The 18,537-nt window shown below is 32.6% G+C and overlaps 3 protein-coding genes across 3 annotated transcripts; 2 read left to right on the top strand and 1 right to left on the bottom strand.

The window, feature by feature from the left end:
• Positions 1-3,004: 3,004 nt before the first annotated feature.
• Positions 3,005-4,450, bottom strand: LOC114713086 (UDP-glycosyltransferase 72E1-like). Its single transcript, XM_028897673.1, has one exon. It carries the CDS (start codon positions 4,448-4,450, stop codon positions 3,005-3,007), a length of 1,446 nt encoding a protein of 481 aa, XP_028753506.1.
• A 3,505-nt stretch (positions 4,451-7,955) lies between these two features.
• On the top strand, positions 7,956-10,262 carry LOC114713093 (F-box protein At5g07670-like). Its single transcript, XM_028897679.1, has 2 exons — positions 7,956-9,140; positions 9,503-10,262. The coding sequence occupies exons 1-2, from the start codon at positions 7,963-7,965 to the stop codon at positions 9,768-9,770; spliced, it is 1,446 nt and encodes a 481-aa protein (XP_028753512.1). The 5' UTR covers positions 7,956-7,962; the 3' UTR covers positions 9,771-10,262.
• Positions 10,263-12,857: 2,595 nt separating this feature from the next.
• On the top strand, positions 12,858-14,740 carry LOC114713094 (60S ribosomal protein L13a-4). The gene is made up of 4 exons (XM_028897680.1): positions 12,858-13,178; positions 13,832-13,948; positions 14,071-14,158; positions 14,421-14,740. The coding sequence occupies exons 1-4, from the start codon at positions 12,907-12,909 to the stop codon at positions 14,562-14,564; spliced, it is 621 nt and encodes a 206-aa protein (XP_028753513.1). The 5' UTR covers positions 12,858-12,906; the 3' UTR covers positions 14,565-14,740.
• Positions 14,741-18,537: the final 3,797 nt, after the last annotated feature.

Raw genomic sequence — 18,537 nt, 5'->3', positions numbered from 1 at the left:
TGGTTGAAATGCACATGGTGATGATCACCTAATTAAATGTAAGTTTAGAATCATGTGCTGCTTGCATTCCTCTTTCATTTTAATTCTGTTCAATGTGAGCCAAACCTAACGTCTTTATCACTCCAAGGTCCACTACTCTACAAAACCTATCCTTTTTAGCTCTTACCCTCGCCTATCTTTACTACTCCCTCCCTCTCATTTTAATTTATTTATGAGCTTTGAATTTGGAAAAAAAGTGTATAGTTCATTTTATAAACTTCAATTTGAGTTAATCTCAACATTTAGTGTATTTTTTTAAATGTTGTCCTCGGTTGTTATTCTCTCAAAATTGAATATATATTTTTCATTATTATCCTTATTTATTATTATCTCTCATTTGCTATACTTCCTATTATCACATTTTTCCATACATTCATTTTCATTCATTTTCTCATTTATTGTAAGAACATATTTGAATATAAAAGTATATTTCTTATTTGTTTATTGGTTTTAACTGATTTTTAATTATTTACAAATTAATTATTTAAAGATTATAATGAGAATTTGATTTGAAGGGAGCATAAGTCATATTTAAGCGTCTCACCATAGCCAATGAAATGTAGTTGACCCATTAACTTTGTTTAAAAATAATTTTTTTTTCTAAATCTACCTCTCCTTAATTAAGAACATAGAGATTCACTACATCAATTTTTAAGCACTATCCTAATAAATTGTACTCCTTTGATTTGGCCTATTTTGTAGAACAGTTAGGTCTCATATTAATAACCGAAGGAGTAATAAGGATAACATTTTAAAAAAAAAGGTTAATTAACGACACACTTAGTGACCAATATATCGAACCCTCAATTTCTTTTAGAAAGCGTTTCATATAAAATAACAAAGGGAGTTCGTTTATAGCTTATATATGATTATGTAAAGAAATATTCTATATAGTTAGAGTCTATTGAATTTTTAGAGAAAATATATGAGCGCATTTGTTACTATACATTATTGACTCAAAACCTTAAAGTATTAAGTTAATAGATCTTTTTTTGTTTACTTAATCTTCTGTTATTCTAATTATATTTAATGTAAGACTAATTACGTAGTACTTTTCTTGTTTTAAAGTCAACTAAAGATAAATCTAGCTAGAATATTACTTGTGATTTTTTTTTAATTTTTTGTTGGATTTTGAGATAATGAGGGTAGAGCTCCTCGTCATACGGAACTTCTTTGCATTGTTTTAATTTCAGAAGCCATGCGGTACCTAGCTCCATTTTTCAAACAAATGAAATTAGGTTTTCTAATCAAGTGGCTAGAAATATTATTATTAGAAGAACTGTCTTAGAAAATAAATAAATAAATATAAAAGATGAAGTTGATTGAGGTTTTATATTTAAGATCAAAATAAAAGTCAAATGAAATATTATATTAAGGACCAAAGTTAGTAACTTCTTTCCCTTTTTTGAGAACAAAAATTGAGACGTTTTAGGGAAAACGATGAAACTGTGGGGAAGAACTCAAGGACACCAAAACAGATCCGTCCCTGCAAATGATAATGAGCTTGTTATACGACGATTTCAAAATCTGTGAAAGTCAAATATATAAACGGCAATTACAATAATTAATTTTTTAATGTTTAACAATTTAAATTATTATTTTATGAATAATGAATTTGAAAAATTAAATTACGCTCCCCAGTCTAAGATTTTGGCTGTCACTGCAATTATCATCCGCAAATGATAAAGAGATCACAATTATATTGCCCAGAACGTTTGATGATTTGATAAAATGAAACCACAATAAGAATTGATAAAGAGCTAGATTCATTTGATTCCATACTCATCAGATTTAATACCATGTTTTGTTCTCGGCATGAAGTGTCTAAATTTATATACGCATCCGGTTCTTAATATAGGACCTATTTATTGAATTGATTTTGGTCCTATATATAAAACCTATTTCTTATATTTATTAATTTTTTTAAAATTATCCCTATAGATACTTTCTCAATCATAATCAAGTAGAAGAGGGAGGGAAGATATTAAGGAAATGATTATGGTGTTTTAGGCATATTTTTTATAATCAACTAACTTACCTAATTTAATCAAATTAGTTAAATGGGTCTTATATTAAGGACTAGAGGAGGATAAATTTAGACATATCCAATTGTTTTTTTTTAAAAAAATTTTGTTTTTTTCTGTCCAAAAAATTTAGTTTTTCCCCCCCTGAATTTGGGCATTTATTCTAGGGAAGATTGGGGATAAATCCCCCATTGAAAATTTAATTGACTAATGGGACTTAAGGATTTTGTGCAACTTAACTTCTTTCATGTGCAACTTATCTTTCCTTGTGTGCAATGTATCTTCTCTTATGTGCAATGATCTTTTTTTGTGCCATGTGCAACTTAATTTCTTTTTGTGCAAATGAAATTTTCTTATGTGCAAGTCATCTTCCCTATATGCAAACTATATAACCAAATATATTTTGTGCAAACTATCTTCCCGTTGTGCAACTTATCATCTTTTGTATGCAATTAATCTTTCCTTGTACAATCAATCATCCTAGGTTTTATTTGCCAATTAAATTTTCAATGAGAGATTTATCCCTAATTTTCCCTTTACTCTAGGGTAACTGTGCAAATTTACCTCCAATATTATTTTTTTATGTGCATCCAACACTCTGATTTTTTTTAGTGATAGAACTTTATCTATAATCTTATTTTTCTTTTTTGTGCACCAAGCATAGTATTCCGAATCTTTAAGATACTGAATGTAACTAAAAAAATAACATCAACATCAAAGTGTTCGGGAAGAAATATGATCAAGGTAAATTTTACACATGTACCATTTATTTTATTCTAACAAGAAGTATATAATGCAAAACGAAAATAACTAGACATGAATATTTCTCATGTATTGCATAATATATAAGGATTAACTTTGAAATTAAAATGACTTCGATCGGCAAACTTTATTATATATTAATGGATTTATATTGACACATCATCATATATGATTGAAATTCATATCCACTGGAGATTTTTGGCCAATTGATGAAAAGAGTTAAAAGATGATCCACCCTCCGACAAAGCCATTTTTGCACTATGTTTAAGTTCTTTGACCCTTTCTTTGATGCACACACCTTCTTCCACCATCACTCTCCTTATCAGCCTATGTATTTCGTTCCTCTCCACCACCTCTGCTTTGTTCCCACCGTTCTTCACCCTCACTGCCACCCCTAGCTCCTCCGTCAGCGCTGCCGCGTTCATCCTCTGCTCTGCATACAACGGCCACGCTATCATCGGCACACCGTTGGTGATCGCTTCAAGCGTGGAGTTCCAGCCACAATGCGTCATGAATGCCCCGACCGAAGAATGGTCTAGAATCTCAGACTGTGGGGCCCACATGGGGACCACAAGTCCAAGCTCGTGGGTCTTATTCAAGAATTTCTCTAGCAAGCTGTCTGTGCTTTTACCGTTCTCTAGCTTGAAGAATGAACCGTGATTCGTAGCGGTTTTGTCTCCATGGGGCGGTCGAACCACCCAAATGAATCTATGTTGACTTAACTCCAAACCGTAAGCTATTTCTTCCATTTGTGCCTCCGACATGGTCCCCCCACTTCCAAATGACACAAAAATAACCGACTCGGCTGGTTGCTGATCTAGCCAACTCAAAACTTGATGATGATCCATCTTAGTCCGGTTCGGATCCGCGCCTCTCACTAACGGTCCAACCGGATAAATCTTTCCCTTAATAATCCCGCTTCTTAAATTTTGAACCACGCTAGTCTCAAGGTCTTCCCATGTATTAACCAAAATTCCATCAGCATTTCTTATGTTTGATCCCATTTGTAAGAACATCTCGTGCTCCATTGGCACTTCATCTTTAAGCAATAGCGGTTCCAAGGTGTCTTCAAACCGAACAGGTTTACAACCCGGAATGGGAAGCGGTTCATGGAGTTTCACATGCCTGTCTAATAGTTCCTTCTCCATAAATGGAACATGCACAGCAAGAGCAAGAACCCATGCACTGGAAGTGAAAAACACGTAGGTAAGCATGTGGAGGTCACGTGCCATGGCGAAAGCGTCGGTGCCGAACAAATCAACGATGAGAGCTGTTGGACGAAGCTTCATTGAGAGAATAGCAGAGCGAAGAAGTTGGAGTGATTCCTCCATTGTTATCTTGATTCGAGCTCCGAACTGTGATGAGTTTAGTGGCTTGAGTTTGCTGGAAACATCTACAGGTGGGAGTACGACGATGTTTAGGGCGGCTGTGGTTTTAGGGTTTGATGAAGTTTGTTGGATTATCTGTGAATGTGTGGTTGAAGAATCAGTGGTCACAATGAAAACGGTGACGTCGAAGCCATGATTAGACATCAGACATTTGCCAAGCTCAAGCATTGGAATGAGGTGGCCCATTCCTGGGCTACAGAGCAAAGCAACGCTAGGGTTTCCAACGGTTAAGACCATGTTGATGATGTTGGCCGGAGAAGAAGAAGGTAGAAGAACTTGTATATGGAAGAAGAGATGACCGGAGACTCGAAATTCACTTGTATAGTTTTCGCTTGCTTGGCTTTGCTTCAAATAATCACTGGTATTTATGGGCTGAGAGAGAATACCTGTTGGGAGTTCAGTTTAATTGTGAAAAGGGAATTAAAAGGGAAAACACCCTATGGAAGGATGATGGATTATAACATTTATTTCTTATAGGAAAATGAATTATAACATTTTAGGTAGATATTGATATAAAAGGTTAAAAAAAAAAAGAATCTAAAAGACGCGACTAGCTCTGTATACACAGTTATTAATTAACACGTTAATTGATTTAATATATTTTGGCCAAAAAATTGCTTTAGTATATAGACCTAGAAATTAAGCCAGAGGGACGTGACTCAATATATATTTGTCAAGAATGAATATCACTCGAAAAAGTCTTTTTTGTTTTTGTCTTTTTTAGGAGTCAACGGCATGTGAATTATAATTAATATTCTAGGTACAATGAATCTCGTTAATTCCCAAAAATAACTATATATATATATATATATATATATATTCTTGTCACAGGCTATGACCTACTAATAAGGAATTCATGAGATGGTTGATTTGGGTAGAAAGAGCATAAATTCAATTTGATTGAGGCTCAACCAACAAAAAAAAAAGTTAATTAATTACCTGGACACACACACACGTGTATAATATATATATATATATATATATAGTCTAACTTTTATTTTTAATATAAAAGCTCGTTTAAGATTTAGTTTAGTCTTAAATATTACTCCTAATTTGGTCCTATTTATAAGGTATTTTCAACATATTTCACACAGACAAAGAAAAACCTTAAAATTAATCAACTATTCATTAAAATATAATGATTTTGCAACTTTACTCATATTTAATACATACAACTTTAAAAAAGATAACTACTTATATTATAATAAATAAAGGATAAAATAGTACATTCACAATGAAATTTTAATGAAGTGACTTATAAATAGGACAAAAAAAAGTCTATCTCTGCCCCATAAATAGGATCAGAGGAGTATATCTCAATCCACTTTGTCTCTAATATTTATCTATTTTATCTTCAAATAATTCATATGATTAATATGGATATTTTAGAAAAGATAACATCTATTTATTATAAAATAACTAACTCAACTTATTTACTTAATTTTAAAAAATTAATTATGTAACTTTTATGTTAAAAACTGATGGTATGATACACACACACACACACACATATGGAATGGTAAAACAATGATTACATACATCGAATTTATACACTAATCACTTCAAGAGAGGTGCATGAATTGTCTATTTTTAGGTACATGTCAACCTGAGAAATCTCGAAAAGACATGACTCAAACATTGAGTTATACATAATCAATCCAATTAAGGCACATGAATATATATATATATATATATTATATCATATTTACTAAGGTTCATTGTATATATTAATCTGGAAAGACATGACTTAATGTGCATGTACCACATAATTAAATTAAACTTATGCATGTATCAAGCAAGCAATAGCCAATCAAGCCGAAATATTCATAAAAGTCATAAATAAAATACTACGTATTTTTTTAAAAACTTTATATAATACAAAAAAAATCTTGCATAACTTTAAGTATGTTCATCTAAACGTGACTCTATATAAATATATGATATACATATACACACACACACACACACACATATCAATCTGATCAAGGTACATCAAATTATGGCATATTATAAATAGATACATATATTGATTTAGAAAAACATAACTCAATACGCGCCTCTCAACTATAGTAACCGTTATCATTGTCCATATATGCCCGTGGGCTATCTGATCCTAAAGGCAGGAAATTGATAAATAATTTATAAATATTAAAAAAATAGTTAATTAAATTGCTTATTTATAAAAAAAAGTATGCCTTAGTTTCTTTTAGGTCCTCTTTTAAGTATTTGCATGGAACTGCACTATTGTGGAATTCACTTTTAGTAGGCGCGATCAAATAAGAATAGTTGAAAAATTATATATTATAAAAATAAAGTGACTGACATCTTATATTAGAATTGAAGAAGAACTTGTACATTTAGGACTATTTATAACAAATTTGATAGTACGCATACTAAGTTTGATGCACGAAATAACCTAACAAAATTACTTGTTGGAAATTTTAATTGTTAAATAATGTTAATAACAAGGACGGGCTCAGCTCTAGTTTTATATTTATCTGTTAAAAAACGCAGCTTTTTTTCCTTGAAAGTTAAAGTCTTGAATTTTCTTGGTGGCCAAATACTTGCAGTTGCCCATTCTAAAATTTGTTATTTGTCATTATTAATATTTTTTTAAAATAATCAATATTCTTATATACTATGAATAAACATAATCTATATTGAGGTCTTTAAGAAGATTTTAATATTTACTCATAATTTGTAATTATGACTGATGTGGTTGTTGTTAGGCAATAGGCAAGTTGACACAAAATATAAACTTAAAAAGAATTTTTTTAAATAAAATAATTGAATAAAATTAATTTTTTATTAACATAATAACAATTTATTATACTTATAATTACCTCCTTGCATCTATAGATAATACATAATCTGGTTGGTTTTGATTTTATTTAGATCTTAGAAAAGTTAATCTAAGTGTATGTTAACTTTTATATAAAAAAATGCAGGTGTATGTTAAGTGAAAGTAACAATATTAGCTACTAATACCTTTTCTCCTCTGTTGAAAAATTATAAGTATACGAATCAATATCTATAATTAAGAAAACTGAAAGAATGCAATAAAAAGAAAAAAATCTGTGAGAACCCAATTAGAAAATTAGATAAAATGCGGATCAATTTTCCCTAATTATATGTACAACGTTGGAATAAATTTTGATTAAAAAAAACGTTGGAATAAATTGAAGACAAGGAATAAAGTTGGAACTTGAATGGTAATAAGAAGCTAAGAATATCTAGTGCAAATTAAGCTACATTAGAATTCTTTCAAAACTAAACAACTAAAAGCATATTTAGAGCACTTGGGAGAAGAAATGTTGTATGGTTTTTTTTAAAAAAAATAATCTAATTTTTAAAAAAATAATCTAATAATCTATTTTTTTAAATAATCTAATTATCAATAAAAATATTATAAATTTAGCAAAGTGGAATTATAAAAATATTTTTCATTGTCAATTTTGCTTACTAAAGAGATTTTTATGTGGAATTTTCTTCTTATAATTTTTTTCCTCCCTTCCTGTTATGGATTATTAAGATAAACAGAAAAAACAAAAGGCACCACTCGTTAATAGATGATGGCAATATTTTCAAATTCTGAGGCCCACTTTGCATCTGCGTGTCCCTCCTCTTCCAAACAATCCCGTTAGCCCTGAAAGTGAAGCCTCCGTTCATACATGCTGAAGTAAGAAGTGGAAGAAGAAGCTGCCCGTTTGAAATGCTAAGCAGAGCAGGGCGATTACTCCTTCCCAACCATGTCGTTTCCTTCGGAGAATATGAACCCTAACTCGCCGGAGCCCGACAAGGTACCCACCTGGTCCGATTTCTGGCTCAACGGCAAGGCAAATCCTCTCAAGGATATGGTTCTCGCCATGCAGCTTCACTCCCTTTCTTCCCCCAAAGACCCCAAATCCAAAAAATTTATCCCTAGTTTTGCTAAAATAGACCGGACCCTTCTCTTATCTGATGAGCTTCTTCTCAAAATCCTCTCCAAGCTTCCCGATTCACAGAGGAAGTCCAACTCTCTTGTTTGCAAGCGCTGGTTGAATCTCCAGGGAAGGCTTGTACGGTCACTCAAAGTTTTAGACTGGAACTTCGTCTTGTCTGGTAGGCTGATACATAGATTTCCCAATTTAAACCACGTAGATTTGGTTAATGGGTCTCTGATTTCGCCTCGAAATTCGGGCATCTTTCTGAGTCACCGAATTGTTTCTGTGCATATTGATTCTGGGTTTCCTGCTAATTGGTGTATCGGTGAGGAAAATATGCTCCCTGTTGAAGTTATTGATGCTGGAATGAAAGCCCTTGCTTCTGGGTGCCCCAATCTGAGGCGGCTAAGAATTATTGGTGCCAGTGAAATGGGTTTATTGTATGTGGCTGAGGAGTGTCCCACATTGCAAGAGTTGGAGCTGCAAAGATGCAACGACAATGTGTTGCGTGGGATTGCGGCGTTTGAGAACCTGCAAATCTTGAAATTGGTTGGAAATGTTGATGGATTCTACGGCTCTGTGGTTTCAGATATTGGATTGACAATCTTAGCTCAAGGTTGTAAGAGGCTGGTGAAGCTTGAGCTTAGTGGGTGTGAAGGCAGCTTTGATGGGATTAAAGCCATTGGCAAGTGCTGCCAAATGTTAGAGGAATTGACTCTTTGTGACCATAGGATGGATGATGGGTGGTTAGCAGCACTCTCATATTGTGAGAATTTGAAGACTTTGAGGTTCCTGTCGTGTAAGAAAATTGATTCTAATCCAGGACTAGAGGAGTATTTGGGTTCTTGTCCAGCTCTTGAACGGTTGCATTTGCAGAAGTGCCAATTACGAGACAAAAAGAGTATGAGAGCAATATTTTCCGTATGCAGGGCTACAAGGGAGATTATTCTCCAGGACTGCTGGGGATTGGATAATAACATGCTCAGTTTTGCAAACATTTGCAGGTAATGTTCTGTTGTCTTGCATGTTTTGCATTTAGACCTGAGAAATCCTTAGAATTTTACTGTTCTATGTGCCCTGTTTGACAACCTGTGAATATGAAATTTTTGCATTCACATGCGTATTTTTGCATTATAATATCATCATTGATACTCCTAGCCCAAGAAATCTTGTATTATATGAAGTGGAATTAGAACCAATGTGGTCCAGGTGCTGGGGTGATTCCGTGAGCTTGTGAAGTATTGCCTATACAACTTCATTGTGTGTCAAGTAACAGACTTCAAAATTATGGACTTGCGAAGTGAGAGTATTTTGTTGTTAACTGGAAAGCTGTACAGGTGCTGTAATTGTTATTGCTCTTATGCAGGCGAGTAAAGTTCTTGCACCTGGAAGGATGCTCATTGCTAACAACTGAAGGTCTAGAGTCTGTAATTCAATCCTGGTCGGAGCTTCAGAGCCTGAGAGTAGTCTCATGCAAGAATATAAAGGAAAGTGAAATCTCTCCTGCGCTTGCAACCCTATTTACCAACCTCGTAGAGCTGAGATGGAGGCCAGATACCAAGTCTCTTCTTCCCTCAAATCTTGTGGGGACAGGTATGGGTAAGAGGGGGAGTAGATTTTTCAAGAGGGCATGATAGGAACTGAATTTAGGGAGAGGATTCTCTTCAGGTTCAAGACCATTCGCAGGGAAAAGAGGAAGAGACGAGGGGTTTTGGACGATACCCCTCTTTCCTTTTCTTTTCACGTGTACTCTTTAAGTCATTTTGGAGAGAAATTAAGCCCCTGAATTTACTTTGATATTCTCAGTTTGCGAGTCCCTTCAACAGTTAGACAGTTCAACTGGAGAGAGATAGAGTGGATGGTGAGATTCATACACCAGGTATGGTCTTTCTCACACAAAAGACTGCTCAACTAGTAGCCCTGGACTTAGGAACAAAGGATTCTCACTACAATATGCAGTAATGTATGTAGTTACTGTTATTTTAGATGTTTAGATGGAAGAAGACTGATCTTTGTTTTCTTCCTTTAGTGAAAAGGCAGCAGTCCCAACCCAGTGATGTAATCATGTGTAAGCTGAATGCATTTTACTAGTGCTCTCTAAAGTAGAAATTGGCCATGGGAGAACGTTCTGTTAATTAAAGTACCAAAATGCTACCGTTGTGTTTGTGGACCCACGGCACTCGAGGTCGCGTTGAACTTTACGTCACTTAAATTTAAAATTAAAGTAGTAGATTGAGGTACCCTATAAAGTTGCCTTTCACATTTATATATTGAGTCACTCATCATAAAAGATGCAAGCGATTAACGTATAATTAGTCAGAGTTTGTTTGTGTATTTTTTTTTTTTTGGTTTAGTGCAATTTATTAAACATAATGCATGAACACAAATATGTCAACATTAAACTAGAGTCTGGAATCTTAACTAAATGTAGTAGGTAATGCTGCCATTAAGATGATTTGTCATTAACTTATGTATATATTTATTTGGTAATAGATAATGCTGCTCGTTAAATTTTTCTTATGTGTAATATATGTATTGATATTTGGATTACTTGCTTTATATATTGTGATGATTTGACTGGTAAGGCAATATTCTTACTATATTAAGCAAGCTCACATACCATACAGTATACAGAGATCATTTCTAATAGTTAGATAGTTTATTGGAAAGAGAAAAGGTGAGAAGTAAAAATTATGTGATCAGTTTATTTATTGCTTCATTTTATTTTTATTTTTATTTTTATTTTTCCTTTTCTTTTTTTTTTTTTTGGCCAGCCTTTTCATTAACTTGTTGAAACAATGAGATTGCCTATGAAATTATCTCTTTCAAAATAATTATAGCTTTTAAAGTTCTAATGAAGTATTAATTAGTGTTTCATTTTATTTGTACATTATAAAAATAATGGTAGATGGAGTTTTTTTCACCTTTGTGAGTATCCCGCCCAGACAGCTGACTAATCTAGTTTGAATACTGCGGAGGCTCATATAGAAGGTGACCCTACCAAACCAGCAGATCCATTCATGATGCCATGATTTGAACTTTGGATGTTGTTTGAGAAACCTAAGCCCATGATTTGAACTTTGGACGTTGTTCAAGAAACCTAACGCCTCATCATGCTTGACCAACTGAACATTGGTTAATGATAGATGAAGTTGAAAGTATTAACTAAAAAATAACTCATTGATATATATTTTATCACATATCATCAATTTTATTATACTACTTCTTGTCCGTTTATAGACTATAAACGGATCTTATAATTAAGTCCAGAGATAATATAATCTAAACAATTTAATAAATGTTTAATTTACATGCATAACCTTGTGACCTGGAGTTAGACTTGCTAAAGTAAATCCTTACTTGTTGCCTTAGAGCTAAAGAGTTGATTCCATAAAGCAAAGAAGCAACTTGGACCCATTTTCTCCTCACCTGATAATATAATCTGCTTGTTTTCTCATTTCAAAATTTTTTTAAAAATGTTTTTATATTTAATAGGGTAATATCGGACATAAATGATGTTGGTGATACTACTTCTGCCCCTTAATATAAGTATTCATTTGATACTCAATTTAATTCTAAATATAAGATCCCACTTCATTTTGTCTCTCATATATATCCTCCTTTTTTAATTAGTTTTGTAGTAGTTGCACATATTAAATGTTACTCCCTCCGTTTCTTATTATAAGAGACAAATAACCAAATTACGTTAATCAAAAAAATAGTTAAAATTAGTTAAGAACAGTCAATGTGTAAAAAGTATAATTCTTTTCCCAAAAATGCCCTCATTAATAAGAAGAGAGAGTATGAGAAAGAACAATTAAATTATTAAAAGAAAGAGAAGTGGGAGGGAGAGAGTGTGTGAGTTGGAGAAAATAAATATGGGTAAAATAGGAAATCAACACGAAAAAGTAGAGACAACTTTTAAGTGTCTCTTATATATAGAAACATGCTATAAGTATCAAATATCTCTTATAATAAGAAACGGAGGGAGTATATTAAATAGTCGTTCTAACTAATATTTCCTCCAGTCTTTAATATAAGAGCTGATTAATTAATTTTAATAGATTGAGAAAACTAGTTGAATTAGTTATTTGTAATGAATAAATGTTATATTTCCTAAAAGATCATTGCTAATCAAGCGTATTGGTTAGAACTATTATTATTACAAGACTATCTGAAAAAAAAATAGATAAATATAAGAGACAAAGTGAATTGAGATTTTATATTTTTGACCAAAATAAAAGTTAAATGAGCTCTTATATTAAGAACGGGATGTAGTACATATAATTAGCAAAGACACTGTAGGGAATATAACATCTAATTATTATAAATAACCAACTTAAACTTTCTTAATTTATTCAAATTAGTTAACTAGCTCTTATATTAAGGACCAGAAGCAGCATAATGTATATATTGAGAGATGCTCATATTTAGTGCTCTATAGTGTCTCGAATAGAATTACCTTCATCACAAATATATCTGTACGTACCTGGAAAAAAAAATGATGTCTTAAAATTGTAAAAGAAAATTATTCCAGATCAACCTAATCCAATAATTGGGCTTATACTTTTGTTGGGCCAGCATAAGAAGGTTTGGTCCAATATCAGCTTGCCCCAACTTAACCCAAAATGTAACCCAGTATTAAAAAAATAAAAAAGGCCGAGCCACATAAACCCTAGCTGGTCATTTTGAGCATCTCCTTCGCCTCCTCCTTCAGTCTCCATATTTTTGTGACAACCAAAGGAGACTGTAGTGTGTGGGAGAGAGAAAATGGTGTCAGGCTCCGGCGTATGCGCGAAGCGCGTGGTTGTAGACGCGCGCCACCACATGCTAGGTCGGCTCGCTTCTATCGTCGCCAAGGAGCTGCTCAACGGCCAGAAGGTGGTGGTGGTGCGGTGCGAGGAGATCTGCATCTCCGGTGGCTTGGTCCGTCAGAAGATGAAGTACATGCGATTCCTCCGTAAGCGGATGAATACTAAGCCTTCTCATGGTCCTATCCACTTTCGTGCCCCTTCCAAGATTTTCTGGCGCACCGTTCGCGGGTTAGTTTCATTTAGCATTTTGGTACACAGTTCTCTTAAATAGATCATAACTAGCTAATATACTCATGGTTCTGATAAAATGACAATTACAGTCCAATCAAACTACCTTCAGTTTCTTGACTCATGCTTTCCCTTATAGTGGATCATTCTCTTGTCATTAGAACGCTACATTATTTGCAGCTATTTAACTAAGATTGTTAAATGAATTTTCAATTTTCATTTAGATTGAATTAATTGTTTATTACCACGCTTGATAGTTTCGTGCCAGTAAGTAGTAATGCAGCTCATCATGTTATTGACAGAAATGAAAGATACCATTCCCCCAACTTTTTGTTTACAATGAGAAAACTGGTGCATAATTGTTCGCATAACAATAATTTTATAACATAACATTGTTATATTTTTCCCATGCATGTCTGTTACTGATGCTCGTAAAGAATCTATTTGCACCTTGCATCTTCTATTAGGGCTGAACTCCTGGCCTTTAAAATAAACAATATTATGATCCTATTTTTTCCCCCATTGCCTTTGCTTTTTTACAACCCATGTCCTTGCATAGAAGGAGATAGTCATGCTTGTTATTTTCTGCATATTGTATATTTCTTTATGTTTTGGTTTTATTGTTATGAGATGTTATGTTTTCTCAATTTTAGAATGATACCACATAAGACAAAGCGTGGGGCAGATGCTCTTGCAAGATTGAAGGTCTATGAAGGCATACCTCCCCCATATGACAAAATGAAGAGGATGGTTGTCCCTGATGCCCTAAAGTAAAGTCTTTGTTCCTGAGTTTTGTTTTTAATGTTTCAGTTGTGCCGAATTTTATTTGTTGTCCCTTAAAATGTCTTTGTGAGTTTGTCTAATAAAATTTCAACAAATTTGATTAAATCAGGGTGTTGAGGCTTCAGAAAGGACACAAGTACTGCCTGGTGGGTAAATTGTCTTCCGAAGTTGGATGGAACTATTATGATACCATCAGGGTAAGCTTCCACTCTCTAACCTTGTTCTTGGATGGTATTAGATTGAAAACGGAGAGGATAATGAGGGGGATAAATCCAAGGCTCGTTGAATAGCCTGGCCATGGTTCATTTACTTAAATATTACTGACAAGGAGAGGAAGAAACCAGGCTAGGCTACTGCTGTACAAATACACATGGCTGTGATAGAAGCATCTTTGCGTAAAAGTGCTAATTACATGTTTAAGACCTTAATTCTATGTTCTTCTGTTTTTTCTTCATTCAGGAATTGGAGAAGAAGAGAAAAGAGAGAGCACAATTGGTTTATGAGAAGAAGAAGCAGATTAATAAATTAAGGTTGAAGGCTGAGAAAATTGCTGAGGACAAGCTTGGTTCCCAACTGGAGATCCTAGCTCCCGTTAAGTATTGATTTTTGATGATGTTTGATTAGCATTTAATGTTTGCAAATTTCGAGTATACAAGATCGTGACACGATTTGTTATGTTAATTGCATTCATAGACCCTTAGTATGATAATGTTGGAAATTGCCATAATTTATTTGTATGGCGTGGATTGATTTCTACCTCAGTTATCATATTTGTGCCATTTATCTTTGAAATGAGCTGCATTTGGGCATCTCTAACCAAAGAGGGGAAAGGAACATTGGAAATCATAGTGGGCATTGGATGCGAAGTCAGCGAAGTGAGTTTGGGTTTTGTTTGGGAAACACCAAACCCCCATATCACTTAAAACAAGTGCTTTCAGGCAATCGTAAACAAAACTTTCACAATATTTGCACGGCACATTGCTTAAAATAAGCTAATTTAAAATCACCTTTTTGTTTTTTTAACACCTATGGCATGATTTGGCCCAAAATCAGTTTTGAATCGGGACAGCCTGAGAGAAAACTCTCACATGCTTTGTCCCACCCGAAATCACTTGAACGTATTTGTTTTAACTTATGGCATGGTTTGGCCCAAAACCAGTTTTAGTCGGGTCAAGCAGACTATTAACGAATGGGGTTTTTGTTTTTTTGACCTAAAGGGAAGTGTTTATATATATATATATATATATATATATTTTCTATTGGGGGCAATTCAAATAGTGGGTTGAGGTATTAAATGTACTAATGTAGGTATCTCTTAGTGGGAATTTGTATCTTAGTTCGGTGTTCATCATATTATATTACGAGGGACTAGTTGTTGGTTCAAATAAAGTGATATTATCTCTAAATGGTGCTTTGGTGGGGGAAAAAATGAGTGGTATTACGTTATCCGTAACATCGTTATATTAAAACGCGCGCACAATTTTACCGTTCGACAAGGAAAGCTGTAGCAAAACGAATATTTAAACATTAGGATGTGGTCAGTGAACTTAATTCTATTTGTTTCTTTTTTTTTTAAATATAAGATTAATTTTGTAATATAAGCATTTAGGACTAGAGGAGTACTATGCTTTCTTGACAAATGTGGACATTCAAGTTAAAGAAAAGTAATTAAGAGCTAGTTTACCAAATCGTGGTCTTGCATCTAAGTCCTTTTTATTTGATACTCTTCTGATTCTTAATATAAGATCCATTTAACTAATTTAATTAGATTATAGAAGTTAGGTAAATTAGTTAATTATAATAAATATGATACATTGTTCCTAAAATACCATAATCATATTTCTTAATATCTTTTTTTTCTTTTACTTAATTATAGTTGAGGGAGTATCCATAGGAGTAATTTATATATAAAAAAAATATGAGAAATGAGTCTTATATTTAGAATTAAAATCAACTCAACAATTGGGTCCTATATTAAAGACCAGAAAAATAAAATTTTTTTTGGGGTGCTATTTTGATACATTATTTTAAATAAAAGAAGATCGATTATTTTACATTTAACAATTGGAACGTCTCAATAGATCAATTTTTTCTTCCTCAATGCTTACGGCGCAAATTATATGTAAAGGTTTGTCCCGATTTTCAAAACTTGTATCCACTTTGAATTACGTTGAATGCTGGGGGTTCTGTTGCTTTAATTTTAGATTCACAACAACTTGATAACTTACAATGATGTTAATGCAAATAATTTAAATTTTTCATCTGCTTCTATTTGGTGAGTTATAGTTTTTAATTGTTAAATATCAACTGCAAAGTTATTAAGTTTAAACCTTTTAATTTTCACGGTTTAAACAAAAACCTTTTAACTTAAAATCCCAGCAAATTTTAGTCCAAAATATTTAATTCACTACACACAAACACTGATATTATTTGATGAAAAGTTGTTTTTTTTTTATTGCTCCCAAGTATCCTCTTATTAAAAATAATACTATTTAAGTCAAGGTTGGACAAGATCTATTATTTTTATTTATTTTATATATTCATAAACAAGTTTCATAAAAGGTGACAACTCAAAGGACATTTTATTTTTAAATTACTAAATTACGGCTTAATAAATTATTTTTTATATTTATTTATATTAGTATGTAATTATTAACTGATTTTTAAGTATCTTATACAATATTAATTATCATACTAAAGAAAACTAAAAAGAATAAGTTTAAAACATTAAAATTTGATCTAGATAATTCACAAACACAAACTAATTGGAAGTGTGAAAATATAACGACTTCACAAAATATTGAATCTTACCCGTTGGTTTTTCTTTGGGGCCAAAAAAGTAAAATAAAATAAAATAAAATTTCCTTTTACTAGAAAAGCCGTTCATTTATTGATTTAATAGTGGAGATTGGACGAGGAGAATAATATAAGAAAAACAAATGAGGAAAGAATGCAAGTCCCAAGCCACTCAAACTCAAGTAATCCAATGCAGCATCAATCTTAAGCAGGGGAAAGTAATACAGACTAAAAGGATGTTTGGCAAATAATAAAAATACCTTTAAAAAATATTTTTTTGTAAATTAAGGCAAACTTTTTCATATATTTATTTCATATACCGTAAAATTACTTTTAAAATAATAGTTTGTTTTTCACCCAAACACTCCCTAAATACAAGGATTGAAGGTTTACCCATTTAAAAGTTTGCATTTCTTCACAACCAAAAAATAATAATAATAATAATACATGAGGTTTGTCTTTAAATCTTGACCTTTCACATGTGAATTGCCTAGTCCCATGCAAATTTGTGGCAACAGGTAGGAATTTATGAATATCATTAAAAGAACCAAAATATCTTTTTATAGTTAAAAAGAAAAATTGAAAATAGTGAGGTAGGCACGGGCATGATTTCTCAGTTTTGATGATTTCAATTATAAAAATAATTGGGACCTCCTCTTGATTTTAGTTTCTTTATTTCAATTCATCATCATGTATTCATAAGCCTGAATTGTTTATTTTGATAATTTTCCAAATCAAAAACTACAATCTGAGAAGGATTTTTTTTCTTGGCCGGCAGAATCTGATGAGGATTAAACACTTAGATTTGCATTACCAATTTTAAACTAATAAATAAGGAACACATTGATCGTTATCTTTACTTAAATTTTAATTTAAAATTTTAAAAAGTGAAAATAAAGTTTTAATTAAGCTAAAATACTATAAACTGAGAATACCTGTTTACCACTAAGAATCCATGTTTCCTCATCTGAATATAATTTTAAATATTTTCAAACTGAAAATCCACAACTGAAGCGGTGAACAGATGGAGGGAAGAGAGAGAAGCTGTATCCGTAAACCGCTTCCTCTTAACGGTGTTATGACTCTGTTTAACGTTTTTCAAGGAGAGGCACTAACATGTTTGACGGAGATATCTTCAAGCATTTAAAAAAAGGAAAAAAAATTCAAGAAACTTTTTTTTTTAATATTATCATCCAATCAATTTGAAAGTTTCAATCCATACACTTGATTAGCAAGGATATTTTAGAAAAAACAATACCTATTTAGGACAAATAACTAACTTAACTTACTTCTTTAATCTTCTTAAATTAGTCAACTGGCTCTTATAATTAGAACCGGAGGTAATATTACTTACAATAACAAAGTCTTATCCCACTAAGTGGGTTAGTTGCATGGATCGAATCGAACTCTATCCAAGCCAAATCCTTGAATATACTGTTAATTAAAAGATCTCGCTTAATAATTTTATTAAGTGTTTTCTTTGGCTTTCATCTTTTTTTTTAGAAGACTTTATACTTAAGATGATATTACTTAGTCAAATTAATTAACTCAGTCTAACAAATAATGAGTTTCAACTACACTCTTATAAACAAAAACAGAGAATGTGACGTTAAAACAAAGAAGATCAACAACGTTGTTGCAGCAATAATGGTGATGTTGCAGAAAGGTCACCACCGGGGATGAAGAGTATCAGAATAAGTGGTGAAGCAAGTTGCATCATACCCAAACCCATGCTCACAAATTTCTTCAAGTTACATGTAATTTTCCTGTTTCAATCCAT

This window comes from Neltuma alba, unplaced genomic scaffold, assembly GCF_004799145.2.
Source record: "Neltuma alba isolate B1F8T4 unplaced genomic scaffold, ASM479914v2 tig00011416_pilon, whole genome shotgun sequence".
In the NCBI taxonomy this organism is placed as follows: domain Eukaryota; kingdom Viridiplantae; phylum Streptophyta; class Magnoliopsida; order Fabales; family Fabaceae; genus Neltuma; species Neltuma alba.
The sequence above is the reverse complement of the archived record's forward strand: the minus strand, read 5'-3'. Positions and strand labels throughout refer to the sequence as shown.

Excerpts from the sequence above, each read along its gene's own strand:
- LOC114713086 (XM_028897673.1), bottom strand. The coding sequence starts at position 4,450 with ATGGTCTTAACCGTTGGAAACCCTAGCGTTGCTTTGCTCTGTAGCCCA.
- LOC114713094 (XM_028897680.1), top strand. The coding sequence starts at position 12,907 with ATGGTGTCAGGCTCCGGCGTATGCGCGAAGCGCGTGGTTGTAGACGCG. Across the intron at positions 13,179-13,831 it reads TTCTGGCGCACCGTTCGCGG|AATGATACCACATAAGACAA; the intron begins GTTAGTTTCATT and ends TCTCAATTTTAG. Across the intron at positions 13,949-14,070 it reads GTTGTCCCTGATGCCCTAAA|GGTGTTGAGGCTTCAGAAAG; the intron begins GTAAAGTCTTTG and ends TGATTAAATCAG.
- LOC114713093 (XM_028897679.1), top strand. The coding sequence starts at position 7,963 with ATGTCGTTTCCTTCGGAGAATATGAACCCTAACTCGCCGGAGCCCGAC. Across the intron at positions 9,141-9,502 it reads AGTTTTGCAAACATTTGCAG|GCGAGTAAAGTTCTTGCACC; the intron begins GTAATGTTCTGT and ends GCTCTTATGCAG.